The sequence below is a fragment of the Nomascus leucogenys genome, chromosome 13, assembly GCF_006542625.1.
Source record: "Nomascus leucogenys isolate Asia chromosome 13, Asia_NLE_v1, whole genome shotgun sequence".
NCBI classification, from domain to species: domain Eukaryota; kingdom Metazoa; phylum Chordata; class Mammalia; order Primates; family Hylobatidae; genus Nomascus; species Nomascus leucogenys.
Window position 1 is genome coordinate 22,668,211 of NC_044393.1, and position 26,402 is coordinate 22,694,612.

The 26,402-nt window shown below is 57.2% G+C and overlaps 2 protein-coding genes across 3 annotated transcripts; one reads left to right on the forward strand and one right to left on the reverse strand.

Moving 5' to 3' along the window:
* EMILIN3 (elastin microfibril interfacer 3) lies at positions 1-6,893 on the forward strand. The gene is made up of 4 exons (XM_030826549.1): positions 1-386; positions 1,694-1,816; positions 3,002-3,225; positions 3,810-6,893. Exons 1-4 carry the CDS (start codon positions 220-222, stop codon positions 5,594-5,596), a joined length of 2,301 nt encoding a protein of 766 aa, XP_030682409.1. The 5' UTR covers positions 1-219; the 3' UTR covers positions 5,597-6,893.
* LPIN3 (lipin 3) lies at positions 6,282-25,981 on the reverse strand. Of its 2 annotated transcripts, none has more exons than XM_030826548.1 (20): positions 25,803-25,981; positions 20,913-21,112; positions 19,257-19,352; positions 18,016-18,284; positions 17,731-17,811; positions 16,992-17,112; positions 16,482-16,824; positions 14,956-15,055; positions 14,656-14,816; positions 14,175-14,268; positions 14,007-14,076; positions 12,139-12,231; positions 12,016-12,059; positions 10,828-10,978; positions 9,667-9,815; positions 9,408-9,494; positions 8,816-8,968; positions 8,499-8,613; positions 8,308-8,411; positions 6,282-8,131 (listed from the first exon to the last, which is right to left on the reverse strand). In XM_030826548.1, the coding sequence occupies exons 2-20, from the start codon at positions 21,102-21,104 to the stop codon at positions 7,987-7,989; spliced, it is 2,568 nt and encodes an 855-aa protein (XP_030682408.1). In that variant the 5' UTR covers positions 21,105-21,112; positions 25,803-25,981; the 3' UTR covers positions 6,282-7,986. The 2 variants fall into 2 exon arrangements, with proteins under 2 accessions (XP_030682408.1, XP_030682407.1); XM_030826547.1 differs by having other exon boundaries at positions 17,731-17,814.
* Between the last annotated feature and the right edge of the window lie 421 nt (positions 25,982-26,402).

A 26,402-nucleotide genomic window follows, 5' to 3' on the forward strand; every position in this document is an offset into this window, starting at 1 on the left:
CCCTCCGCGGCCCCAGCCGCGAGCAGCGCCGGCCACTCCGCGGGACGCAGCCGCCGCGAAGCGCCAGGCGGCCGGGCCAGCGAGCTCGGGGGGCCGAAGGGGACCCCAGGACCCTTGGGGCGGGACCCGGGCCGACCAGCGGCGGGGGCGGCGCGGCGCTGCAGGCGGACACCCGGCGGGGGGCACCGCGCGGGGCCGGGCAGAGGCGCGGGGGCCGCGATGGGCCGCCACCGCCTGCTCGTCTGGCTGTGCGCCGTCGCGGCGCTGCTCTCGGGGGCGCAGGCCAGGGGCACCCCGCTCCTGGCGCGGCCCGCGCCGCCCGGTGCCTCCCGCTACAGTCTCTACACGACGGGATGGCGCCCGCGGCTGCGCCCGGGGCCGCACAAGTAAGCGCGGGCAGGCGGCGGGCGGGAAGAGGGAGGGATGGGCCCGCGCGCGCCGCCGCTCCCACCTGCCCGCACCCGCGGGGGGCGTTGAGGCCCCGGGCACCCCGAGGCCGCTGCACAGAGGGGGCGGCGCCCGGGGCCGAGCCCCTGCCCAGGCGGGCGCCCCACGCTCCGGGAGGTTGCGGGGCTGGCGAGGAAAAAGGAACCGAGGGGGCCTGGCGCGGCGGCTTGGGATCCTGGCAGTGCCCGCGGAAACCTTTCCAGCGAAGTAACATTTTCCAGCTGCGCTGTGTGCAGACTCCGGGCGAGCGGACCAGGTGGAGGGAGAGGAGGAAGGGCGGTCCGCGCGCTGAGCACGCGGGGCTCCCCCGCCCCGGGCCTCCCCTCTCTCCCCTGGCCCGGCCAGGTAGGAGATGGAGCTGCGCATCGGGGCGGCCGCTCCCCTCTCGCAGTCAGCCTGGCCCCAGCAACCTATGGGAGCCCCAGCGTGGCCGGGCTGCAGAGCCAGTGCGGGCTCCTGGCTCCGGGCCTGTGCTGTGGCACAGCCGTCCACAGTGGTCGGCTTATGCCAGGCAGCCACCTCCTCAGCCCTTGTGGCTCATCAAGGAGCCTGCTGCCCCCGCCTCAGCTTCGGGTGTTTCGTGGGCAGTGGCTTGCTAACTGGCCTCAGTTAAGTGGGCTGGAGGCTCTGCCTGGGGTGCTGGCTGAACTTGAATTCTAGCTGAATTTGAGAGCTGTTGTAGGAGGGAGAGTACCGACACTCAGTGGGCCTGGGTACATCACAGCGAGCCTCCTGGAGGAGGTGGTACAAGAACTGCTCTGAGAGTAAGGGAACAGGACCAAAGGCAGGGGCTGCAAAACTACGAGGAGAGATGGATTTCCCCGGGAGCCAGGCAGGGAGGAAGGACAAGACGTGGTGCTCTCAAAGGAGTCACTGAGTGGGGACTCAGAAGCCTTGAATGCCAAGATAAGGAGTTTGGAATCAGCGAAGGATGGGGGGTGTGGCAGGGCACTTGAGGGAGAATCCGGGCTGGCCTCTTCCCCACGCAGCGAGGGGCAGCCACATCAGGCTCCTGGTTCCAAATAGTGCTTAGCCCAAGGGCCACCCATCAAGGAGGCTGGAATCAGAGACCAGCAGGGGGGCTGGACCCCAGACCAAGGGCGTTGGCTCCCAGGGACACGGAGAACAGACAGAAGAGACATGGGGGTTTGGAGCCTGCTGAGGCCCACAGATGGAGGTGGGAGGGTAGGCGCCTCTGTGGGCCTCACTCAGCCAGATATTCCAGGGGTGCCATTTTCTCCTGTAGGGCCCTCTGTGCCTATGTGGTGCACAGGAATGTGACCTGCATCCTACAGGAGGGAGCGGAGAGCTATGTAAAGGCTGAATACCGGCAGTGTGGATGGGGGCCCAAGTGCCCCGGGACAGTCACGTAAGTGCACTCCTCACCTACACACTTGGAATCTCCTGGCACAAGCGCCAGTCCTGCCTTCAGCTGAGAGCAGCTGCCAACTCCACAAGGGGCTTCTTGGACTCCAGAGAGCCCACCTGAGCCCCCATACAGGCCAGAGTAGAAGGCGGCCCCAGAAAAGAGGGTGCCAAGGAGGACCCCAGGGATTTGGGCTTGCAGCAGAGCATCACCCACACAGACGGGCAAGCTTGGGTTGAAGCCCAGGAACCACAGAGGGACAAGGGGAGGGTTCTGTGGGCAGAGGCAGCACAAGGCTAGGAGGAAGTAACAGAGGCAGAAGGTGAGGGGAGAGGAGGGAGCAGAGGGCCCCTTAGGCAATGGGTGATGCCACAGGGGGGCCTGGCAGGCCCAGGGAGGACTGTGGTGACCACAAGGAGGCAGGCCATGGGGCAGGGAGAGGAAGCCGAAGCAGCAGGGCTGCACATGAGGGCCTCTGGGGCTGCATGCACACGGGATGCACAGCTCTGTACCTGGAGAGGTTCATGTGTGTGTGTGGAAACAAACCTGTTGTCTCTGGTGTGTCAGTGGGTGAACAGGTACGTGGCCGAACACGTGAGGGCATGGACCCTCGTGAGCCTGCCTGTACGCCGGACCTTCCCTTCCCTGCTCACAATCAGAGGTACCCATCCATCTGCCTCTCTGACCAGAGCCGAGGTCCCAGAGCAGGCTACAGAGGAGTGGAAAGAACTAAGGGGAGCAGGTGGGAGCCAAGAGTGGCCCCCAGGGCAGTGAGGGGGCTGCCAGCGCCAGCTCCAGGGCAGTGCCCCTCCCTACCCACAGGGAGGGCTGGGGCTATGTCTGAATTCTCCCAGGTGCTACTGCAGCCTGAGTGGAATTTCTCATGGCAGCAGGAGCTAGAGGGGGTCCAACTGGTCTTGGAAGTGATGGGGCAAAATTCCTGCTTCTCTCCAAGCTACCAGGATGGGTGGGACTTCTACCTGCATCCTTCCCTAACATGACTGTGAGCTTCAGGAAGACCCACCCCTGTCACCTTAAACACAGAAAAAGTAAAGCCCTGGGGGTGGTATGGAGGTGGGGAGATACCCAGCCTTATGCAAGTGTCTGAGGGCGGCCCTGAGTGCCAGCTAGGGGGAGGAGCACAGCCCTCAGGTGCAGGATCCCGCTCTCTTGCCCTCCCTGGCCCAGGTACCACACAGTACTCAGACCCAAATACAAGGTTGGCTACAAGACAGTGACAGACCTCGCCTGGCGTTGCTGTCCCGGCTTCACTGGGGAACGCTGCCCTGAGCACCTCACGGACCATGGGGCTGCCCCACCCCAGCTGGAGCCTGAGCCTCAGATTCCTTCGGGGCAGCTGGACCCAGGCCCCAGGCCCCCTTCCTACAGCAGAGCAGCCCCCAGCCCTCACGGTGAGTCTGCCCAGGGAGACCCTCCAAGGTGATTGGGTTTCTTGGGCTCAGTGGCAGGGGCAGGGAGGGGACTGATCCCAGGCTGGCTGAGCTCCGGCATGGATGGGGAGGGGCAAGCCCCAAGCCCCACCTTCACCCCACCATAAAGCTGAGGGGGTTATGCCCAGTGAGAAGGTAGGCTTAGAACAGAAAGTCTCGGCTGGGCGCGGTGGCTCATGCCTGTAATCCCAGCACTTTGGGAGGCCGAGGCCAGTGGATCACGAGGTCAGGAGATCGAGACCATCCTGGCTAACATGGTGAAACCCCATCTCTACTAAAAATACAAAAAAATTAGCCGGGCATGGTGGCGGGCGCCTGTAGTCCCAGCTGCTCGGGAGGCTGAGGCAGGAGAATGGCATGAACCCGGGAGGCGGAGCTTGCAGTGAGCCAAGATCGCACCACTGCACTCCAGCCTGGGTGACTGAGCAAGACTCTGTCTCAAATAAAAAAAAAAAGAAGAACAGAAAGCCTCTTGTGGCCTGGCATTGTGACAAGCTGAGAGGGTGAGGCCAGTGATGCCCCTGGGGCTCTCTTCTCTTTCCCAGGAAGGAAAGGCCCAGGGCTGTTTGGTGAGCGGTTGGAACGCCTGGAGGGTGACGTCCAGCGCCTAGCTCAAACATATGGTACCCTCAGTGGCCTGGTGGCCAGCCACGAGGATCCCAACAGGATGACTGGTGGCCCCAGGGCTCCTGCTGTCCCTGTGGGCTTTGGGGTCATCCCTGAGGGGCTTGTGGGCCCAGGAGACAGAGCCAGAGGGCCACTAACACCTCCCTTGGACGAGATCCTAAGCAAGGTGACAGAGGTGAGCAACACTCTTCGGACCAAGGTGCAGCTTCTAGACAAGGTGCATGGGCTGGCACTCGGCCATGAGGCCCACCTGCAGCGGCTGCGGGAAGCCCCACCATCCCCGCTCACCTCCCTGGCCCTGCTGGAGGAGTACGTGGACCGACGGCTACACCGACTCTGGGGGAGCCTGCTGGATGGCTTCGAGCAGAAGCTGCAAGGCGTCCAGAGTGAGTGTGACCTGCGAGTGCAGGAGGTACGGCGGCAATGTGAGGAGGGTCAGGCCGCCAGCCGGAGGCTGCACCAGAGCCTTGATGGCCGGGAGCTGGCCCTGCGCCAGGAGCTGTCACAGCTGGGCAGCCAGCTGCAGGGCCTGAGCATGGCTGGCAGGGGCAGCTGCTGTGGCCAACTAGCCTTGATCAGTGCCCGTATGGATGGTCTTGAGAGGGCCCTGCAGGCAGTCACTGAGACCCAAAGGGGCCCCGGTGCCCCGGCCGGGGATGAGCTTACGAGGCTCTCTGCTGCCATGCTTGAGGGAGGTGTGGACGGGCTGCTTGAGGGTCTGGAGACGCTCAATGGGACAGAGGGTGGAGCAAGGGGATGCTGTCTGAGGTTGGAGATGGGGGGGTGGGGAGTGGGCGGCTTTGGGACCATGCTGGAAGAGCGCGTGCAGAGCCTCGAGGAGCGCCTAGCAACATTGGCTGGGGAGCTAAGCCATGACAGCGCCTCTCCGGGCAGGCCAGCTCGGCCCCTTGTGCAGACAGAGCTGGCCGTGCTAGAGCAACGGTTGGTCTCACTGGAGACTTCGTGCATCCCGAGCACCACCTCAGCCATCCTGGACAACCTGGTGGCAGAGGTGAAGGCCTGGCAGAGCCGGAGCGAGGCCCTCCTACGCCAGGTGGCCAGCCACGCAGCACTGCTCCAGCAGCTCAATGGCACTGTGGCCGAGGTCCAGGGTCAGCTGGCAGAAGGGACAGGCAGCTCACTCCAAGGCGAGATCACTCTGCTCAAGGTCAATCTGAACTCAGTGAGCAAGTCGCTCACAGGCCTCAGTGACTCTGTCAGCCAGTACTCTGATGCCTTCTTGGCTGCCAACACGTCCCTGGATGAGCGGGAACGCAAGGTGGAAGCCGAAGTCCAGGCCATCCAGGAGCAGGTCAGCAGCCAAGGCTCCAGGCTTCAGGCTGGCCACAGGCAGGTCCTGAACCTGCGTGGGGAGCTGGAGCAACTCAAGGCTGGTGTGGCCAAGGTGGCCAGTGGGCTGAGCCGCTGCCAGGACACAGCCCAGAAACTTCAGCACACAGTGGGACACTTTGATCAGCGGGTGGCACAAGTGGAGGGTGCGTGCAGGAGGCTGGGCCTGCTGGCTGCGGGCCTGGACAGCTTGCCCACTGAGCCACTGAGGCCCAGAGAGGGCCTGTGGAGCCATGTGGACCAGCTGAATCGTACGCTGGCCCAGCACACGCAGGACATTGCCCGCCTCCGGGATGACTTACTGGACTGCCAGGCCCAGCTGGCTGAGCAGGCGCGGCCAGGGCAAGCCAACTAGACAGGCTGGCCAGGACCCAACCCCTAGATCCCACCAACTCGGGGAACATCACCCCAGAGCCCAGTCTTATCCAGCAGCGCCTTCCAGCCTTCCCTGGCTAGCCCAAATGGCACTAAGGAGGCCACTGAGGGAATCCTCCATGTGGCTATCCCAGCCACCAAAACCCATGGGCAGTGCTGCACAAACTGGACAGTTCCGGACAGTGGTCAAGGCAAGGATATCGTGCTTGAAGACCAGGGTGGACTCGAGAGATTTCACATTCCACTGTCTGCAAATCAGTGTCTGGGCAGCCAGCTGCAGGGCCTGAGCGTGGCTGGCAGGGGCAGCTGCTGTGGCCAACTGGCCTTGATCAGTGCCCATATGTAAGGCCTTCAGAGGACCCTGCAGGCAGTCAGTACCAGCCTCAGCAACTGTGCAGAGACCTACAGGCCCACAGCCAGTGGCCTGTCCGCATTGCCCTGTGCCCACAAGCAACAGTCCACAGCCCTTGGTGGCTTCTGTTCCTTGTCCCCTCGGCTTCTCTTTGCAGCCATCAGGACTAGGTTTGTGCAGGAAGGTGATGCCCACTGGAACTCTCCTCACACCTGGCAGCTTCACAGATGCTGTATCTGAACTAAGGACCAGAGGCTGCCAGATGTTTCTGGCTCTTCACGTGTCCTTCAGGACAGAACAGAAGCACAAAGACTCAGCCAAGAGTTCTCTTTATTCCCTTTGATCCTCCCCCAAGGTGAGGGCTTAGGCAGCTGTAGAACCCCAGGAAAGAACAGAATCCAGGCAATCTGTTTAGAGACCCCCCCACTCCAAATTTATCCTTTTCCTTTCCTTCCCCTAAGATGTTTCCAGGGACCTCTGGTGCCCACACTGTCCTCTTCCTTCCACTTGGGGGTGGGGAAATCCTTCCTGCGAGGTCAGGGCATTTCTCTACAAAGTGGCCTGAATGAGGCCAGGCCCGGAGAAGGAGCCCCCAGCTGGAGGAAAGGGGCTCCAAGCCTTGCTTTTAACACCTCTGCAAAACCCCCACCCTCCCAGGATGTTCACAAAAGGTGAGAAGTTCAGGTACGAAACCATCAATGGACAACTTGAAAATGCATGTTCCTCAGGCCTATGTAGTTCCCAGAGTCTCTGACACCAGTCTCTGCTGAGGCTCCTCAGTTTCCCCCACAGCAGCACGGGCCCCACTGTGCTGCTCTTCAGGTCCCCACAGCCCTGCCTTTGGTTCCTGGACATTTGGTATTCTGCCCTCCACTCTGGTACTATCGGAGTAGGGCAGGCTCTGGATTAAAGCTTTTAGCCAGTCTAAAGCTACTTTCTTGAAAGACAGTGGGAGGAGAGGTTGCTGGGGCATCAGCCCTGCTTCCCATAGCTCCTTAGGCAGGAGCTTACCCAGCAGCTGTAAGCACCAAGCTGGCCAGCAGAGGCTGAGGGAGGACTGTCAGGCCAACACCTGCCCCAGCTGAATTTGGGACTGTCCTTAAGGGAGGTCTGGAGAGAGGTAGCAGCAGCAGCCGGACGGGGAGCAGGCCAAGCCGGAGCCACACTGTCAGCCTGCAGGTGTGGGTGTGTGTCATGTGCTGAAACGCCAGGACACCAGCAAGGGAGATGTGTTGGCAGTGATGTCTGGCTTCAGAGGGTACAGTCCTGGCTTCCAGACAAGGGGCAGGGAGAACACTGTGTCCTTCCAGAGGCTGTACCACACTCCCACTGCTGCCACTAAGCCTTCACTGAAGCCTCAAGCCTCGGTAGGGCCTCCCTCTTCTCCCTGTCCTATCAAGAGTTACAGCAAGGTCCCAGGTTGACAGGGAGACAGGTATCAAGGGCATAGAAAATCCTGCAAGGAGGCCCGGCATGGTAGCTCATGCCTGTAATCCCAGCACTTTGGGAGGCCGAGGTGGGCAAATCACTTGAGGTCAGGAGTTCGAGACCAGCCTGGCCAATGTGGTGAAAACCCATCTCTACTAAAAACACGAAAATTAACCAGGCGTGGTGGTACACGCCTGTAATACCAGCTACTGGGGAGGCTGAGGCAGGTGAATCGCTTGAACCCAGGAGGCAGAGGTCGCAGTGAGCCGAGATCATGCCACTGCACTCCACCCTGGGCAACAGAGCAAGACCCTGTCTCAGGAAAAAAAAAAACCTGCAAGGGCCCAGATGACAAACTAATTGCCCCAGGCCAGTGCCACACTGACGCTTGGAGCAGCTGCAGCTTAGCTGGCAAAAATAGGACGGGGAAGATGGGGGAGTCTCTCTAGCTGGCAGCCAACCAACCTGCAGCCCCCTCCTTCCCCTTCAGTGGGTTTGCCCCATGACACTCCAATTCCCACCCTCCTATACCCCAGGACACCTAGTCAGTCCTGGGCCGGGCCAGGGAGGAGAAGCCAGCCAGGGCAGGTTCAGTCCAGGGTATCAAGGTCCACAGCAGGCAGTGGCTCCCGCCAGTAGCAGAAGTTACTGTATTCAGGGTTGGCCAGGTCTGTGCTGGGGCCACGGGCCACAGGTGGGAAGAGGAGCTCGACCACCTCACCAAGCCGCTCATACCTACAGGCAGGAGGGGGCCAGCACTGAGCCTGAGCTGCCACCAAACCACGGCCTCGGCCATGGGAACACAGAGGAAGGGACAGACTCCCCGGTAAGAGGTGAAATTGGGGCCCGGGGAGAAGCTGGGGCAGGGGGACGTGGCAGGGCATGGGGAACGTGGCAGGGTTTAGCCTCACGTGGATTTGTGGTTCTTTATGAGCTCCTGGATGAGCTCTCCCCGGGGGTTGACCGTGAAGATGCGTGACTCAGGCAGGCCCACCTGCCGGTAGGCAAAGACGTCCTGTGGGAGACAGGAGCGGCCCATGGAATGGAGGCCTGCAGGCAGCTGGGGAGAGGTGGCTCAGCAGAGTGGAGGGGACACACTCACGTTGGGCCTGTTCCCAAAGGCAGCATAGAAGGGCTGTGCGTGGGGCAGAAACAGCTGCTGGATGTCACTCAGGCAGGCGACCTTGAACACCTCTGGTTTCTTCTCAATCACCTCTCTGGGGGAGCCAGAACCACAGCAGGGAAGGGGGCCAAAGTAGGGAAGAAGCCAGAGGGGATGGCAGGCTCAGGTGATGGGGGATCTGATCCCACCCTCCTTGCCACCTGAGAGCTTAATGCCAGCCTGCTAAGGCTGGCCTGGCAGTGGGCCTGCCTCTCCCCACCAGGGGGCCATGGGCTTGTATGTGTAGGGGTGGTTACCTGTGGAGGGCAGAGAAGAGGCTGCTGGGAGACAGAAGGATGGGGCCCTTGGGGAGGCTACAGCCCCCTTCGCTCACCCACTGCAGGTACCCCTTGGTGAGGTCCGCCATGCCAATGGCCCGCGCCGAGCAGTACAGGAACTTGTACCCATTTCTGAGAGTGGGGGACAGGGTGGCATAGAGCCATCAGAGACCAGCCAGCCCCCATTTGTTTCCCCGGCTTTAGCCTGCCCAGCCCAACTGTGGGACTCTGATGTTCCAACCTTTGCAGGGAGGGGACTTGAAGAGAATGGCCAGGCAGTGGACTCAGCTGGACGGTGCACAGAGTCCTGAGGCCTGGGTGGACCAGGATGGAGAGGGCCTCCCCTCCGGCCTCAGGCCAGTAGATGGGCCCTGATCCTAGAACACAGCCCCAGGGGATGAGCCTTTCGCAGAACTGCGGGCCAACAGAGAGGTCTCAGCACTACAGGCACCTGCACTGGCGGCCTCCCTTGTGGGCCCTGCTGGTCCCCAAGATGTCCTGTCCTGTCCTGTCACTCCCTCTCTAGAGCTGGGGGCCTTGCCTCAGCCCCAGCACCAGCCCAGGCACTCACAGGTGGATTTTGTGATAGAGACTGGTGATGCCCTGGTGTGTCCAGTCTTTCCCCAGCTGGGGCAGGATATGGCCCAGAGCATCCGACCTAGAGTGAGAGAAGAAGGGTTACTCCAAGGCAGCTCCATGTGGCCCAGCTCCAGCCCCAAGATGGCCCACCAGGAAGGGAGGGCTCCTCTCACTCCCCACCACACCCAGCACAGAGGGAGGTGAGTCCACAACCCCTCTCCCTCCCCTTCCCACAGCAAGGTGGGCCTCACTTGGTGATGGTGCCATCGATGTCAGAGATGACCACCTTGTCGTCCCATTTCCATAGGTAGATGGTGGCCTTGCAGCGGCAGGTGCCCTGGTACTGAGTGGTCACACTGAAGACCACATCATTGGCACCTTCTTGCAGGTTCAGGCACCGCTGAGGCCAGACAAAGGGGGGTGCGTTGTGATCGATGACAGCCAGGCAGTGCCTACCTCTCCCCTTACGCCGTGGCCTCCGATCCCCTCGGGCCTCTCATTCCCCTCTTCCTCCTAGCTCAGAGACCCTTCTTGGATTCATCAGAGATAGCCACGCACAGACACATCCATGTGGGCAGAGGGTGGCCATGCTGATCAGAGCCCTGTCCAGTGCAGGCCACAGGAGCCCTAGCCTCCCTTCACTCCCCTTTGAGATGTAACTCACAGACAAAGCCGCATCCATGACTCCCTGCCCAGGATTCCCAGGCCAGCCCCAAGGCCGGGTCTGCTGTTGGCAGGGAGACACCCCCCTCCATAGATGGGGGTCCTGTGGGGATCTCCATAGGAAGCCCCTCCTTGGGGCCAGGGCACCTGAGTCAACACTGTCCTAAGGAGAGGCCTAACCCTGTACTTGGTCCATAGGGAAGGATCAGGGCCACTTCCCACCAAAGCCCTGAGTTGAGTGTGAGCTCCAGGGTACCAGACAGATGGCAGCTGCTTTGTACTGGCTGGTCAGCCCCTCCTGGACACCTCCCTGACCATGGAGCCACAACCATGAAGAAAATATGTTCTTATTCCAGGAGCCACCAGTTACTGAGCTTAGAGAAGACGTGACTTGGGGCCAAGGGTTGCCAGAATCTGAGGGGCTGTCATCAGCATTTGATTCTTTTTAGTGTTGCTTCCAAGGGCTGACCTAGAGCCTGCTGGCTCACTACAGGTTGATATCTTAGGAGGACCTAAGAGACAGCTTTCCCAGTGTCTGACAGACAAATGGGCTGGCATGAGAAGAAGTGAGCACCCTGCCCTTGGAGGTATTCAAGTGGAGGCCATCAGGGAGGCTCCCAAGGGGATAGATTCTGGCCTTTGGTGAACATGTGGCTCCCTGGAGCCATTTCTCAGCCGGGTCCTGAGGGACTCTAAGACAGAATTAGCTCAGCCCCTCCCCAACCTCCACACAGACAACTGACACTTACGATCTGATCGGACGAGAGGCGGAGGGACTTCTTGTAGGTAGGAGTGGAGGGTGGAGTGGAGGGTGGCGTGGAGGGTGGCAAGGAGGGGATCTCGAGGATCACAGGGCTGTCTGGGGCATCGTCATCACTGCTCAGGACTTCTGTCTTCTCCCTGTGGACCGCGCTGGCTCTCAGGCCATCTCCTCCAGCCAAAGGGCCTTCACTCCCGGGAGATGCCAAGAAGAGGCTGGACCTGTCCCCGCCATGCCAGGGACTACCCAGGGTATCAGTGATCCCTCCCTCTAGGTGCAACCCATTTGGAGTGGTGGCAGACACAGGGGTGCAGGCTGGCAGTCTCCACCCAGCCAAGTGACAGCAGAGGGTGTCGAGACCCAGGGCTGCCAGCCCTCAGTGCCTGCCTTGGAGATAATTTACCTGAAATACCTAAAGTGTATCTCTGGGCTTACTCCCAACCCCACCTGCTTTGGTTTCAGTCAGGCCATCCTTAGCTACTCTCCACCCAGCCTTAGGCAGCCGGGTCACTTCAGATGTGGAAAAAGGAAACAAAGTCAGTTGGCTTATTTGGGCTGGGAGAGGCCCTGCCCCTCCTTAATAGGGATCCCCTTGTCTGCAGCAGGAGCCTGAGGACCTGTGCCAGCTCTGCCATTTCCTCGTTGTGGGCCAGGAAATGTGTCTCTAGGCCTCATTTTTCCCATCTGCAAAATGTTGCCATTTCTCAGGAGAAAGAAAAGGTATAGAAGTGCTTGCGGTGGCTCACGCCTGTAATCCCAACACTTTGGGATGCCAAGGTGGGCGGATCACCCGAGGTCAGGAGTTCAAGACCAGCCTGACCAACAGGGTGAAACCCCGTCTCACTAAAAATACAAAATTAGCCAGGTGCGGTGGCATATGCCTGTAATCCCAGCTACTCAGGAGGCTGAGGCAGGAAAATCGCTTGAACCCGGGAGGTGGAGGTTGCAGTCAGCCAAGATCGTACCATTGCACTCCAGCCTGGGTGACAGAGCCAGACTCTGTCTCAAAAACAAACAAAAACAAACAAAAAAAGAAGTGCTTGGTGCTTGGGGAATGACAAAAAAAAAAACCCACAGCTGGAGACAGGGTGCTGGCTCCTCCCTGCTGCCCCCCCGCACCCAGGGCCATCTTTCCCAGGCTCCCACTGCAGAGCCCCGTATAGGGTGTCTCACTCACCCCTGCTGCTCCTTGGCTGCAGTCTTCTCCCTCTGGGCACTGCGCTGTGGAAAGAACATCCATTAGTGAATCCCACCTGCCCTGTGCTGGCCCTGGCCCTGCCCCTCGACTGTGACCACCCACCTCCTCAGCCAGGAAGTCCCTGCGTCGCCAGGAAAACCACCATCGCCCACCCTTCCGGGGCATCTTCTCCCTCTCCAGCTTGTCCATGGTGCTCTGTGGGCAGATGAAAGCCATGGCAGTGTTTCCTGCACCACATAAACCTCCTACCTTATGTTGTTCTTGGGACCCTCCACGCATGAGCCCAGAGTCTGGGCCAACCCTAGGGCAAGGTGCTGTCAACATCTGGAAGCCAAGAAAGTGTGCTCACCTCCACCCTGGGATTCCAAGCAATGACTCGGGTGAGCTATGCTCAAAAGACCAAGGGCTATTCCTGCCCCCAGCCCCGATCCCTAGCTGTAACCCAGCCTCAGCCTGGCCTCCAAATCTTGTGGATCCATTCCTCTACTAGAGTAGTTAAAAGCAATGCTTTGGGAGTTCTCAAGATCTGGTACTCCCTATGCTGTGACCAAGTGGCAGCAGGGAGAACAATCTTTAGCCGGTACTCCCCTCAACCTCCAAGACTGCCCCAGGCAACCTCCTAAGGTCGGTGATCCTATTGCACGAACAGCCCCCTTTTCCGTATGTTACCATAACTGTCTGGTTGGGGCAAGTTGACCTTGTGAAAAAATGCTGATTAGACCTATGCTATTATAGATAACCCCAGGCAGAGCCCAGGCCAAGGCCCATCTGGGGGACACACCAGCATCCTACAGACCCAAGTCAGGAGGATGTGGGCTTGGGCTAGGAACAGCCAGGGGGCCCCCTTGAGCTGGGAACAGGCTGGTTGGGCAGGGGTCTCTCAGGGGCCTCAAGCAGTGGGTCTGTCTGGGTAAGGTGAGGAGATCCAAGCAGGGAAGGGACCCTCTTCCTTCCCACAGACTCTGGGTCCCAGCTCAGACCCTGTACCAGCCAGACGACGAAGCTGTCACCCAATGGCAGTGACAGCTGTCAACATCTGTTAGTGATGCCCTTTGGGCAAGCCAAGAACAACAGGCCACGCCAGGTCAGTGTGGTGCCTTGGATCGCTCCCAGAGGGGCCGGTGCAGGTTGGCACAGGCTGGCACTGCCCAGGAGGGCACCATCCTCCATGAGTAGGGGAAGGTGGCTGGGAAGACCAGGGAAGAGGTTCTGGTTAGAGTAAAGAGGCTATGCATACCCTCATTCCTTTCCCCCTCTGGGCATCATACATGCTGTTCCCCACCCCTGGCCAGCTCAAGGCCCACCCATCCTTCAATCTCTGCGCAGCAGGCACTTGCTTATCAAACCCCCTTGCCGTAGGCTCTGCAAGCACTGCACACCTGTCCTTCCCAGCACTCAGGGCTGAATTATATTCATCTGAGTGAGTCTTTGGTTAACTTCGTCTTCCTTCGAGAGCAGGGATAATTTTGTTTCGTTTATTCATGACTGTCCCCAGCCTAGGCCTGGGACATAGTAGGTACTCAAGAAATGTGTGCAGATAGAGAAAGTAAGCACCCTTCAGCCCAGCCTGGAGGAATAGTCTTCAGGCAAGGTGAAGGGTGCAACTTCCATTTGCCAAACCCCATATTTCAGATCCAAAGGCTTCCCCATATTTCAGATGCAAAGGCTTCCTGCTAAAGACTTGTCCTTGTTTAAGCATCTGTTGGATTTTTCTTCCCCTCTGGTTTGTGCTGAGCTCCTGTGAAGTCAAGTTTAAATACAACAGGATTCGGCCACGGCCAGGAAACCAGGGAAGGGTGGGGCAAGGCTTCAGGGACCTGTGTCGCCTCTCCCAGAGTGAATCTTGCAGCCAGCCAGCCCCTGGCCCCCAGGCCCATCTCTGCTCACCCTTCACTTCCTTGCCAAGGGTCTCCCTGCCCTGAGTCTATGGCTACCTTCCCCAGCAGGGGCAATGGTGCTCTAACCATTACCTTGGGCAAGTTTTTCTGGAAGGCTTGCAGGGAGAGGATCATGGGGGCAGCCACAGCCCAGTTATAATGCCTAGAGAGACAGAACAGGGCATCAGGCTGCAGCAGCTGCAGGGTTGTGAAGAGGGAAATGACTCTCCGGCCATCAGCAGCCCCAGCTCTGGGACTTACTTTCCATTGATTTTCACCACTAGGTTTGGGTCATCCAAAAGTCCGGGGTTTTTGGTGAGGTCCTGGTAAGAGACGCTGTGCTGGTTGAATTTCTCTGGGCACAGAGGCAGAGAGTGAGGGGTGAGGCTGGCACATCCCATGTGACCCGCTGCCCCAGCCCCCTGGTGCTCCCCACTCTGCTGCTCACCTCCTGTCGGTTGGCTCTGTAACCTGGCAGTGTTCCTCCCTACCTGTGGTTTTTACACCTGTTCCCACCCCAGGATTCACAGGATAACTCACAACTTAGCATCAAGCATTTTGCTTCACGGGGACTTGGGAAGGTCCAGCCCCTGCTGGCGGAGTGTGGGCTGCACAAAGCAGAGAGCTGCAGGAAAGCCCAGCCTCCCACCTCTACTGCCCCACCCTCACGGTCTTCCCTGCCCTCCCCATCCTCTAGGCTCAGCACCAGTCCTCAAAAGGGCTTGGCCATAGTCAAACATACCTAGGGAGATGTCCCGGCTGTCAGCCAGTCCACCACAGAGGGACAGTGCTATTGTATCCACTGTGTCCAGAGTGGGTTCAGATTCATGTTCAGGGTTGGGGTCCCTCAGGGACTTCTGACTGCTGGGTTCACTCCATCTTCTGGCCCCCAGCCTGGAGTCACTGCAGGCAAAGGGGCCAACAATGACAAGAATACGAGGAGGGTGGGAGATGGGTCCTCCCTCCTCCCAGGCCCTTGATAGTGGACCCTTGGCCCCAGGAGCCCAGACCCAAGACACCTTGGCATCCAGAACCCAGGCACCTTTGGGGGAAGTAAAGCGCTGCATTCTCAGAGTCCAGGGAGGGCAAGTCGTCCAGGTAGATGTCACTGGGGCCCAGGTGCTGGCTTCTCTTTGGGGAGCCTGAGGGTTGAAGAGAGGATATCTGTAGAGCTGACATGTGCTCAGCAGTGTGGACAGTAAGTGCCCTCTGACTCTGAATTCTCTAAGGCAGTGCTGCCCAGCAGAACCTTCTGCAGTGATACAAATGTCCCATGTCTGCACTGTCTGATATATTAGCTGCTAGCCTCATGTGGCTATTGGGCACACTTAAAATGTGATCACAGTGTGACAGAGAAATGGAATTCCAGGCCGGGCGTGGTGGCTCACGCCTGTAATCCCAGCACTTTGGGAGGCTGAGGCGGGTGGATCACAAAGTCAGGGGATCGAGACCATCCTGGCCAACATGGTGAAACCCCGTCTCTACTAAAAATACAAAAATTAGCTGGGCATGGTGGCATATGCCTGTAGTCCCAGCTACTCAGGAGGCTGAGGAAGGAGAATCGCTTGAACCCAGGAGGCGGAGGTCACAGTGAGCCGAGGTCACACCACTGCACTCCAGCCTGGGCAACAGAGCGAGACTCCGTCTCAAAAAAAAAAAAAAAAAAATAGAAATGGAATTTTATATTTTAATTGCAATTAATTTAATTTAATTTTAATTTTTAATTATCTGTCACCCAGGCTGGAGTACAGTGGTGTGATCATAGCTCACTGCAGCCTCGAACTTCTGGGCTTAAGTGACCCTCCTGCCTCAGCCTCCTCAGTAGTTGGGACTATAGGCACATGCCACCGTGCCTGGCTAGTTAAAAAAATTTTTTATTTTTTTTTTGTAAAGATGGGTTCTCACTACATTGCCCAGGCTTGATCTTGAACTCCTCAAGCAATCTTCCCACCTCAGCCTCCCAAAGTGCTGGGATTACAGGCATGAGCCACCATGCTGTCCCTAATTTGATTTTAAATAGCCACATATAGCCAGTGGCTACCGATTTGGACGGCACAGGTCTCGTGCTTTCCTAGTGCTTTTAGATAAAGCTGAGCTTGTGAGCTGGAGCCATCTGAGTCTGCTCATCTGCCCGACTTCCTATTCCGGCCGTCTTCCATTTCTTGCTCAAGGCATGCCAGCTGCTTTCAATTTCTGGACATGAAACTTCTCTCCAGCCTTACATCCCTGGCACATACTGTTTCCTCTGCCTAGAATTCCCTTCCCCTGCTCCTCACTTGGCTGAATCTTCACTATCCATGTCTCAGCTCCAACATCACCTTCTCAGAGGGGCCTTCTCTAACCACCTGGTTTAAACAGCTCCCATTCCAACCAATGGCTATGCCTGTGGCACACCCTTCCACACACGCAGCATCTGTCTCCCACACTGCACTGTGAGCCTCATGAGGCTGGTGCCAAGAACAGCACCTGGCACACAGCAGGTGCTCAAAATGTACTTGAAGTCCCAGCACCCACCCAGGGGACAGAGAGAGGCCAGGGAGGCAGTGGGAGAGACCCAGCGTCACTCACCTTTCCCCCTGGAGACCCTCTCTGGCTGCCTGGTGGGAACTGGACCCTCCAGAGTGGCCCAGCTCCATGACTTGGAGGCAGGAGGGAGGCCCATGTCCCCAGAGCTCTGAGTCTTGGTTTCCTCTGTCTCTGGGGTGTGGAGAGGGGGACCCACTAGAGTGGGATCCTCTGTGTCAGGCTGAAGGTCGGCGCCAGCCTCTGTTTGCTGGATTGGGAGTCCCAAAGGGTCCACGCTGCCAGCCACAGAAGTAGAGGGAGTGCTGGGTCCTCCCCGAGAAGGAGAGGTTGCCCCAGCTCTGCCTTCAAGGACCACTGAGGACTCGGGCCGCTCAGCTCTGGCCACCTTCAGTGGAACAAATGGAGGAAGATGTGGGCCAGGGCAAGGCCTGCCGCCCATGCCCCACAAAGCTTTGAGGGCGGTGGCCCGAGTTTTAGTCCCTCCAACCCCAACCCATGGGGGCCACAGAGCCCCTGAAAGGCAGGGCCTGGGGTTGATACAGAGGGACTCACCTTAGGCAGCCTCCCCCAGGCCCACTGCATGTGGGATTCAGCTCTCAGGGGACTGGGCTCCGGGGTCCGCACCTCCAGCTCCGAGTCGCTCTTAGGGGATGTTAGCTCACCTGCTGAGAGGCTGCAGGAGACATATTCAGAGGCCTTGAGCCTGCCTACCCATCCGCGCTGCTGCCTACCCCAGCCAGGGAAAAAAATATGTGCAACCTATATTTATGCCTGTGTTGAATCCATAATATATAAGGAATATGTAAAGATCTAAAGAGTATATAAAAATATGAATAACTTATACTAATCAACAAGAAGAAGACAATCCAGTAAGTAGAAGGATGGGAGGGAGGGAGCGAGGGAGGGAGGGAGCGAGGGAGGGAGGGAAAGGAAGGAAAAAAAAAGAAGATGGCAAAGTTATAGCTGGATTGCCTAATGGGGCATAGGGTTTCCATTTGGGGGATGGAACGTTCTGGAACTAGATAGTGGTGATGGTCATTCAACACTGAATGTACTTAATGCCACTGAATTGTATACACTTTGAAATAGTTAAAACGGTAAATTTATGTTATGTATATTCTACCGCAATTTAAAAAATCAATAAAAGACTTGAACTCTTTACAAAGGAAAAATACGAATGGCTGGTAAACACATTAAATGGGTTCCGTGTCATTAGTCATCAGGAAAAATGCAAATGGAAACCTCAGACCTTGATCTGGAGTCCTGGCCTGCAGCCCACCTGGACTCTCACCTGGCCTGGGGGGGCCACTCGCCATCCGAGTAGGGGTAGATGTCTTTGGGCTGTGGTGAAGACTTCTCTTCCAACTGGACACTGCTGAGGGGCCACAAGGAAATGGTCACTGATCGGGCAGGATGCCCCAGGCAGGCATGAGAGCCTGGACATCAGGGGCTTGGTAAGGTGAAGCAACTACTGCTCAGAGAGGTCAAGGCCCTTGCCCAAAGTCACATAGCATGAGCAGAGGAAACAGCACTTGAACCCCCAAACTGGGGTTCAAGTCCCTTGGTCCTTACACACCCTGGGGGCTCTGGCCTCAGCTTTTCCGGCAGGGACAGCTCACTCTCAGTGCCTGCCTCCAGTTCCTCCGGACTAGAATCAGTTGCCACTGCATCCTCCTTCTGCTTGAGTTTCCTCCTGCGACGCCTCTTCCTCCGCCCAGTGGAGGCCGTGCCTGCCATGACGAGGCCCTCAGGCTCACTGGCAGTGCCCAGCTGGGAGTCTGAGGGGAAGCCAGACAGACCCCCCCAAGGGATGGGTGAGGTGCACAGGCCGGGAGGCACATATTCCTGTGAAACAGACCAAGAACTGAGGTGGGGGGCTGACCATAGTGGGACTGTGCTCACCACACAGTCATCTTGAGCCTTGCCTGGGTCCCAGGCCTGGAGTGAGCTCATTTAGGGTCAGGAAAACAGGTGTGGAGGCACCAGCCTGGCCCTGTAGCCACTGCTGGCCTCAGAGCTCCCCAACAGAGGCACCTGCTACCCTGGCAGGCCAGGCAGAGATCTTGGCATCAGCCTCTGATCTCCTCTGCTACCCAAGTCTATGACAGTAGACATCTACTTCTGCTTTAAGATTCAGCCAGATGTCTCCTCCTCTAGGAAGGAGCCTTGGCTATCCCTCTCCCAATTCCAACATCCCTCGCTGCAATGACCAAACAGTTCATCATCCATTGTTTACGTGTCTAGCTCCCAGACCAGTCTGGAACTTTCTTTGAAGGCAGGGGTCACCTGTCATCTGAGTCTATTGCACAGTGTCTGGCATACAGTAGGGACTCAAAGTTTTTCAAGTTCTGTTTCAACTCCTCTGCTGGCTTCTGCCGGGCCCTGCCTCCCCTGTGAGAACACCCACCACTTACACACTTCTAGGTTCCAGCCGCACGGAGCTGGCACCAGACGCGGGACAAGCCAGATGTTATACTTCCCAGCCCCCTTCTTCAGCTCCCGCCTCCTCTCCAAGCTGCCTGGGGAAGGCCTCCTTTTCATCCCACAGGGGCCCAGCTCAGGGGTCCAGTCTTCTGAGAAACCTTCCCCAACTTCTCAGTAAGTAGAGTCAGCTGGTACCCTGGCCCCTTCCTCTGGGCCCCCACAGCATACCATGTATGCCAGAGGCCAGCCCCAACTGATACCCCTGCCTCAGACCTCTGCTGGTAGGATGCTCCCAGGGAAGGGCGAGGATGGTGACAAATCCCAAGGCTCTGCCCAGAGGAGGCACAGGAAAGGGGTGGGCGGGGCAGGTGCTGTTAAGAGGGCAGCACTCACCTCATCGCTCTCCAGCTCCTGAACAAAGAAGGCCTCCCCGCTGTCTCCAAGCTTCATGTGCAAGTCCACAGGCTCCCCATTGATCTCAATGTCTACCTGCAAATGGAGAGCGGTGGCAGGGACACGGGCCCTCACGCGCATGCTTCCAACCACAGGCCTCCTGGCTGGTCCTCCAGTGGCTCCTTGCCACCCCAAACACCGTACTTGCTGGGGTTCCCTCCCTCCAGACCTCAAATGCCTGGCTGCTCCCCACGAAGGGGGGCTCTGCTGCATCTCCCCTTCCTCAGAGAGGCCTTCGCTGAGCTCTCTACCCATCTCTCCCTCACTCACACTGCCCCACTGTCTGAGCCTCATTGCACTTGTCACCGTCTTGGTCTTCCTGTGTATTGCCTGGTTTCCCAGCTCTTCCCTCTCTCACATCCACAAGAATAGGGACATGATCTCTCTTCTGATCGCTGTGTCCCCAGCCCCCAGGTTATTGACTGCATGAACAGTGGCGGGAATTTCGGTGTACTGGCCCTTTGTGGAGTGTTTTCTATAGATTATCTCATTTAATCTTTGCAACCCCTTGCAGTAGCTCCTATCATTACCTCCACTTTATAGATGAGGAAACTGAGGCTTTGGGGGTTTGAGTAATTGGTTAGGAGGCAGCCTCACAGCAAGTGAGCCTAAGAAGCCAAAAAGGCTGAGTCTAAAACCCAAGCTACTAGCCTCTCAGATATACTGTTTCTCATCGGCTACACTTTTCTATTAGGATCCTGGAAACGTCACAGTTGCCTCAGTGTGAATCTTGATTCACACCCTAGACCTTGCTGCTAACAAAAATCTCTGCTGTGCTTGCCTGAGCCCAGTGAAGGTGGAATGGATTTATTTATTTATTTATTTTTATTTATTCATTTATTTATTTTTTGAGACGGAATTTTGCTCTTGTCTCCCAGGCTAGAGTGCAATGGCACAATCTTGGCTCACTGCAATCTCTGCCTCCTGGATTCAAGCGATTCTCCTGCCTCAGCCTCTGGAGTGGCTGGGATTACAGGTGCCCACCACCACACCCGGCTAACTTTTGTATTTTTAGTAGAGACTGGGTTTCACCATGTGGGCCAGGCTGGTCTCAAACTCCTGACCTCAGGTGATCCACCGGTGTCGGCCTCCCAAAGTGCTGGGATTACAGGCGTGAGCCACCATGCCGAGCCTGAAGTGGATTTATTAAGAGAGAGAAACTAACATTTGAGTGTTTCCCACATAGCTGGCCCTGGGACAGTATTATCAGTTGCTATTGACTTGTCCCACCAGCATCATTAGGCAGATAAAATCATATCCATTTGTGCAGGTGAAGTAACTGGGCTCAGAGGCATGAAGTGACTTACCAAGAACACACAGGTAAGGTCTTAGTAAGCTGAGCTAGGTCTGATGGCCCCAGCACTGGGATGAGCCCTACTGGTCTGTTTCCATGAGAAACTAACTGTGAATCCTCCCAGACCAAAACCCCCAAATCAACCCAAAAACCTTCAAAGAAAGTACAAACGAAGGGAAGCCTGTCCAGAGGACAGATCCCCACCTAAGGGAGGCCCCAGGTCCTGTCCTGGGACTGTAGTGGCTGCCCCAGCTTAAAAAGTCCACTCTGCAGTGGCCGCCTCAGCCAGCCTGAGCACTCACCACCTTCTCCCGTGACCGCAGGACGCCCAGCTTGCCAAAACGCACGTGGAAGGGTGAGCACCGGAATGAGCCGTCCACCTGCTTCACCACCAGCACATCGATGCCGCCGCTCAGCGTGGCTGGGTTCAGGCCCCGGTACAGCTCCTTCACCGTCCCAAACACCGTCTCTGCCAGCTGCCCCACGTAGTTCATGGCTGGTGCTGGCAAAGAAAGGCAGTGGCTTGCACAGAGGTCTGCTCCAGCTCCTCCACAAGAAGCTCCTGCAGCCTGACCACCCAGACCCCCAAGTTTACATTTGTGTCACGCCTTGGCGTGCCTTCGCACAGATGGCAGCAGCCGTGCGATGGGAGGTACACCTGTAGATGTGGGTCTAACCCCAGCTTGCCCACTGCCCTGCTAAGGGACCCTTGGGCAGCCGCCTCCTTCTCCAAGTGCCGATCTCCACAACTGTAAAATAGGGCACAAGGTAAAACAATATCCAGTTGCCTCGTGCCTCTAAATGCCATGACTGATGATAATGACCACAGTGTTCCATGGGTACGGCTCATTTCGTCTTCACAACAACCCTGTGGGGCTGGCTGAGCAGGTGTCATTATTTCCTGTTTACAGACAAGCCAGCAGAGGCTCAGAGAGGTGGAGTGACCTGCCCAGAGCCTCATAACTATGAAGGAGGGAACCTGAGATCTGAACCCAGGTTTGTGTGGTTCCACTGGGATGGTCCAACTGTGAAAACAGGAGGGGGTGGGAAGAGGGGGCAGCCTCATTATCATTAGATAGCAGGCCCAGGGCCCTGCTGGATAATGGGTGACTGTGCTAATGAGTGCTCTTCTTTTCCCAAGAAGTGGGAAGGAAGGAGCCTCCACTTTTCCATCTGAGAAATGGGCTCAGCTGTCTTGCTATCTCCTGGTCCTGTGAGTTGGAAGGTGTCTTGCTGGGCGATTGTAGCTGACTTATGGGGGACCAAGGGTGGGAGCACCCCAGGTACTCAAGGCTCTGTTCAGCCCCATTCCTGGGGTCAGATGCTCAAGGCAGAGCATCCCCTATAGCTGGGGGCTTAAGGCCCCAAACTACAAATTCCTTCCCAGTTTCCCTGGTGGGAAGCCTGTCCATGCACAGCATGACCCCAACGGTGTCCAGGCTATAGTTCTCAGACTCCAATTTCAACCCTAACCCCAGCTCCTCAGACCAGGGCTCAGCTGGCTAGGCGCTCAGACCCACAGTCAGGCCTTGGGCTGGCCTCAGCCCACTGAAGCTGCTCCCTCCGCCAGTCAGACCGGTCTCTCCAGCTTTCCCACACCAGACAGGGCTGGGTAAGCCCGAAGCAGGAGGCCGAGGTGGCCTCAGAGAAAAAACAGGGCTATGATGAGAGCCTCCTCCAAGCTGGCACAGTGCCTGCCCCAGCAGCTTCAGGTGATCACCTCTGCCCTCTTGGCCAGGCCAGTGGCCCGCTGCCCCTCTGCCTGCCAAGATCCAGACTGTCCCACCTCTACAGGGCGCTTTCTTCTCTCAGACCCTGGGTCAGAACCCCTGGAGGACAGCCTGCCATGCAAGACCACTTAGCAAAGAAGCTAAGTGACTTACCCAAGGTTAAGTGACTTTATAGGTGTGGAAACTATTCAAGCTCTTCTAAGCCGACAGGCCATGGGTATAGGGAGGGGAGAGAGGGAGTAAAGACTCATATCCAGCTCTCCTGACTCTAGAGCATGGTCTCCTTCCACTCCATGCTTCCAAACCACCCAAGAGTTGGCTGCATGGCCCATGGCCACTTCTGCACAGCCCTGCAATACCCTGCACTCAAAATGTGGTATGCACCAGCAACAAACATCAGCATCAGCATCACCTGATGCTTGTTAGAAACAGAAACTTAGGCCCAACTCAGCCCTACTGAATCAGCATCTGCATATTTTTCTTTTTCTTTTTTTTTTTTGAGACAGGGTCTCACTCTGTCACCCAGGCTGGTGTGCAGTGGCACCAAAATGACTCACTGCGGCCTCAACCTCCCAGGCTCAAGTGATCCTCCTGCCTCAGCCTCCTGAGTAGCTAGGACTACAGGCATGTACCACCATACCTGGCTAATTTTTAAATTTCTTTTGTAGGGACAGGGTCTCACTACGTTGCCCACGTTGGTCTCAAACTCCTGGACTCAAGTGATCCTCCCACCTTGGCCTACCAAAGTGCTGGGACTACAGGCGTGAGCCATTGCACCTGGCCTAGCATCTGCATTTTAACAGGATCCCCAGGTGATTCCTGCAGCCTTTCATGCGTTTGAAAGGAACTGCTTTTGTGTTCCCAGTCCACAGCCTACTCTTGGAAGAGCCTAAACGACAAGACCCCCACCTCTACAGCATTTCTCAGATAATGCCACATCCTGCCCATCCTGGGACATCGGATGAAGCAGTGGGTTCTTTCAGTCTATGTCAGAGCATCACAAACATAAGACACAATTAGAATTGCCAAAGTGAAAATGGGATAAAATGAAACTCTTTGGACCCCTAACATGTCACTCAAATCAAGTTTATCTGCAAGGCACCTGCCATGTGCTTAATGGGACATTTCCACTTTGGTTTCTCCCTACCTAATGCCAAACTCTGAATATAGGTCTGGGGAGACAGAGTGGTGACACTTAGTGGGCAGACCTCTAAACCACTGTGCCCAGGAAAAGCAGAGAGGACTCCAGAGGCTTCCAGGAATTAAGGAGCAAGCATGGGGAGGGGCAGAGCCAGGGTTGGGGCAAAGGTCCATCCAGCTGAAGGCCCAAGCCTGAGCTTTCTGCCCTATTAAGGCCAAGTGCAGTTTGTCAGCCTCGGCATTACTGCCCTTTGGGGCCAGATAATTCTTTGCTGGGGGATGGGTGAGTGCACTATAGGATATTTAGCAGCATCCCTGGCCTCTGCCCATTAGATGCCAGTAGCACTTCATCCCCCGCAGCTCCAGGTTGTGACAGCCAAATTGTCTCCAGACATTTTTAAAAGTCTCCTGGGGGACAAAATTGCCCCCAGCTGAGAACCACTGATCTAGTAGAAAGGGCTGAATAGCAGAGATGGCACCCAGGGTCCTACTCGGATCCAGCCCTGGAGTATTTTCAGGCAAGTAACTGGCCGGCCTCAGTTTCCCCTTCTGTGAACCAAGGCCTCAGTTTTTTAGACCCATTTCAGCTCTAATGTCATGGGAGTCCAGAATTCTGTCCTCTCTCTGTTCTCCCCACTTCACCAGTGGTTGTCCCCTACATCTGCCTGCTCAGCATTTTGGGGGCCTCCTGTGAGCCCGCCTCTGTCTTCACCTATCCCTTAGGCACCCCCTTTTCCCAGGACCCAGCTCTACTTCCTTGTTCTTTTCCAGACAGAGGAGAGCTCTGCTTGGCTCCCCTCTATCACCCTCCACCCATAAACTAACATGTCTAAAATCAGCCACTTCACTCCTCACACCTTCCCAGGAAGCCGAATACCCCTTAGGACTAGTCACTGCCCCTCCCTCCCTCTCGAGCCCTCTGAATCTTCTCCCCCAATTTCCTGCTCATCCAGCCCCTCCTTTCTCCAGCTGTCCTAGGTTAAGACTTTATAACCAGATGCCCAGATCACGGGTGGCCACAGGACATTAGGAGAAAAGGCACCAGATTATCTGGGTGCTGATCCCCACTCTGCCATTTGCTAGCTGTGACCGTGGGCAAGTGACTTCATCTCTCTGACCCTCAGTCTCAGCCTCCAAAATGGGAATAACATCAGGCGCGTGTAACTAATGACTTTGTGTAAAGCCCTGGAATGCAATAAAAGTCTGTATGTGACACCTATCAGCAGCAGCATCATGACAGCCCCACTCATGCAGACTGGTCCTGTGGGCACTGCAGGTCATACTCTGATGAACTGCCCCTGCCAGCAGTTGAGAGTTTGGACTTCTTTTATTTATTTATTTTTTTGAGATGGAGTCTCACCCTGTCGCCCAGGCTGGAGTGCGGTGGCGCGATTTTGGCTCACTGCAAGCTCCACCTCCCGGGTTCAAGCAATTCTCCTGCCTCAGCCTCCCGAGTGGCTGGGACTACAGGCGTGTGCCACCACGCCCGACTAATTTTTTCTATTTTTAGTGGAGATGGGGTTTCACCGTGTTAGGATGGTCTCGATCTCCTGACCTCATGATCCACCCACCTCAGCCTCCAAAGTGCTGGGATTACAGGCGTGAGCCACGGCACCCAGTGGAGTTTGGACTTCTTAACTTGACATTCAAGGCCGTGCACAATGGTGGCACCACTATTTGCAAAACGAGCATGTGTGCTCCACGTAGGCCTTACACCCCACCTTGGGGACGTTCACAGGCCTTCCAGGCTAGACTACAACTCTAGCACAGGGAAGCCAGAGCAAGTTGCCCTAGGACTGGGCTCTCAGCCCTCGGGGCTCCCAGACTTGGGTGGATGAAGGGTGTGGCTCTCCACTGAGGACCAGAGGGAGTAGGAGAGTAAGCACTCCTAGTGTCCCAGTAGAGAGAAAGCGCCACCCCAGCCCCCAGCAGCTACAGCATCTGACCTGCCCAGTCTCAGGGCAAGCAGGGCAAGGGCCAGACACTGTTTTGCAACTGAGGACACTGGGTACCAGAGAAAGTGGCTGTCCTCCTCAAGGTCACACAGTCAGGCTGGGGTAAAGCTGGGCCAGCCTCCCCTGGGAGGTTTCGAAGTCTCCTCTCCAGACTCTACGTTTTGGGTGTCCAGTGGGCCTGCAGCCGCTGGGCCAGGGAGAGAGGGACAAAATGAGGCCAGCCCCTCCACCCCTGCATCCCCATCTGATAGCTAGAGGTGGACCCAGGCCCGGGGACAGGAAGGAAGGAATGTAGGATGGCAGGACAGATGGGCAGGGCGGGAGGGGAGAGGGTCATCTCTTCCCCCTCCCCCGCGTTGGGCCCTACCTGGGGAGCTGCCCACTGGAGCTCCTGGACTCAGAGCTGCTGCCTCTACCTGCGTGCACAGGCTCCACAGGTGAGTGTCTTCGGCCCTCACTCACTTGGCGCTTCCGGGTCCGCTAAGCCAGGGTGAGATCACGGCTCCACTCCTACGATCCTAGTGCGGCCTCCACAGGCCCCAATCTGCCCAGGCTCCACTCCCTGAAAAGACCCTGCCCCCGCTCAGAACCACGCCCAGGGCGCCCTTTGGCCTCTGAGGCGGGGGCGGGGCCAGACTTCATGCCCCGCCCACCAGACCCCGCCCCAAGTCCCTGTGCCACCGCCTGTCCCACCTCCAGAAAAGTGTGGATTTCGGAACGGGGCGGACCTAGTTCCTCCCAGATTTGCTTCCAGCTTGCTGTGTGATCTTGGATGAATTCCTTCCTCAATTTGATCCCATTTCCTGTTTTGTCAAAGGGGGGAAAGCCGCCTTGCAGGATTTTAGAGATGACATGAAATGACTTTGCGCGGCTCCTGGCGCTCAAACGTCCCCTCCTGCGGGCAGCTTTTCCTGAACCCACCCGTATCTCCCAGACTGGACAGGCCCCTCGCGTCATCTGTTCGCAT

What these genes read in the sequence shown, in the direction of transcription:
- EMILIN3 (XM_030826549.1), top strand. Translation starts at nt 220, where the DNA reads ATGGGCCGCCACCGCCTGCTCGTCTGGCTGTGCGCCGTCGCGGCGCTG. An exon ending in CTGCGCCCGGGGCCGCACAA is followed by an intron (nt 387 to 1,693) that starts GTAAGCGCGGGC and finishes TTTCTCCTGTAG; the next exon opens with GGCCCTCTGTGCCTATGTGG. An exon ending in AAGTGCCCCGGGACAGTCAC is followed by an intron (nt 1,817 to 3,001) that starts GTAAGTGCACTC and finishes TCCCTGGCCCAG; the next exon opens with GTACCACACAGTACTCAGAC.
- LPIN3 (XM_030826547.1), bottom strand. Translation starts at nt 21,104, where the DNA reads ATGAACTACGTGGGGCAGCTGGCAGAGACGGTGTTTGGGACGGTGAAG. An exon ending in CTGAGGCCAGAGCCCCCAGG is followed by an intron (nt 17,815 to 18,015) that starts GTGTGTAAGGAC and finishes GTGGCCCCTCAG; the next exon opens with CAGTGTCCAGTTGGAAGAGA. An exon ending in ATCGATGGCACCATCACCAA is followed by an intron (nt 9,495 to 9,666) that starts GTGAGGCCCACC and finishes CTCTCACTCTAG; the next exon opens with GTCGGATGCTCTGGGCCATA.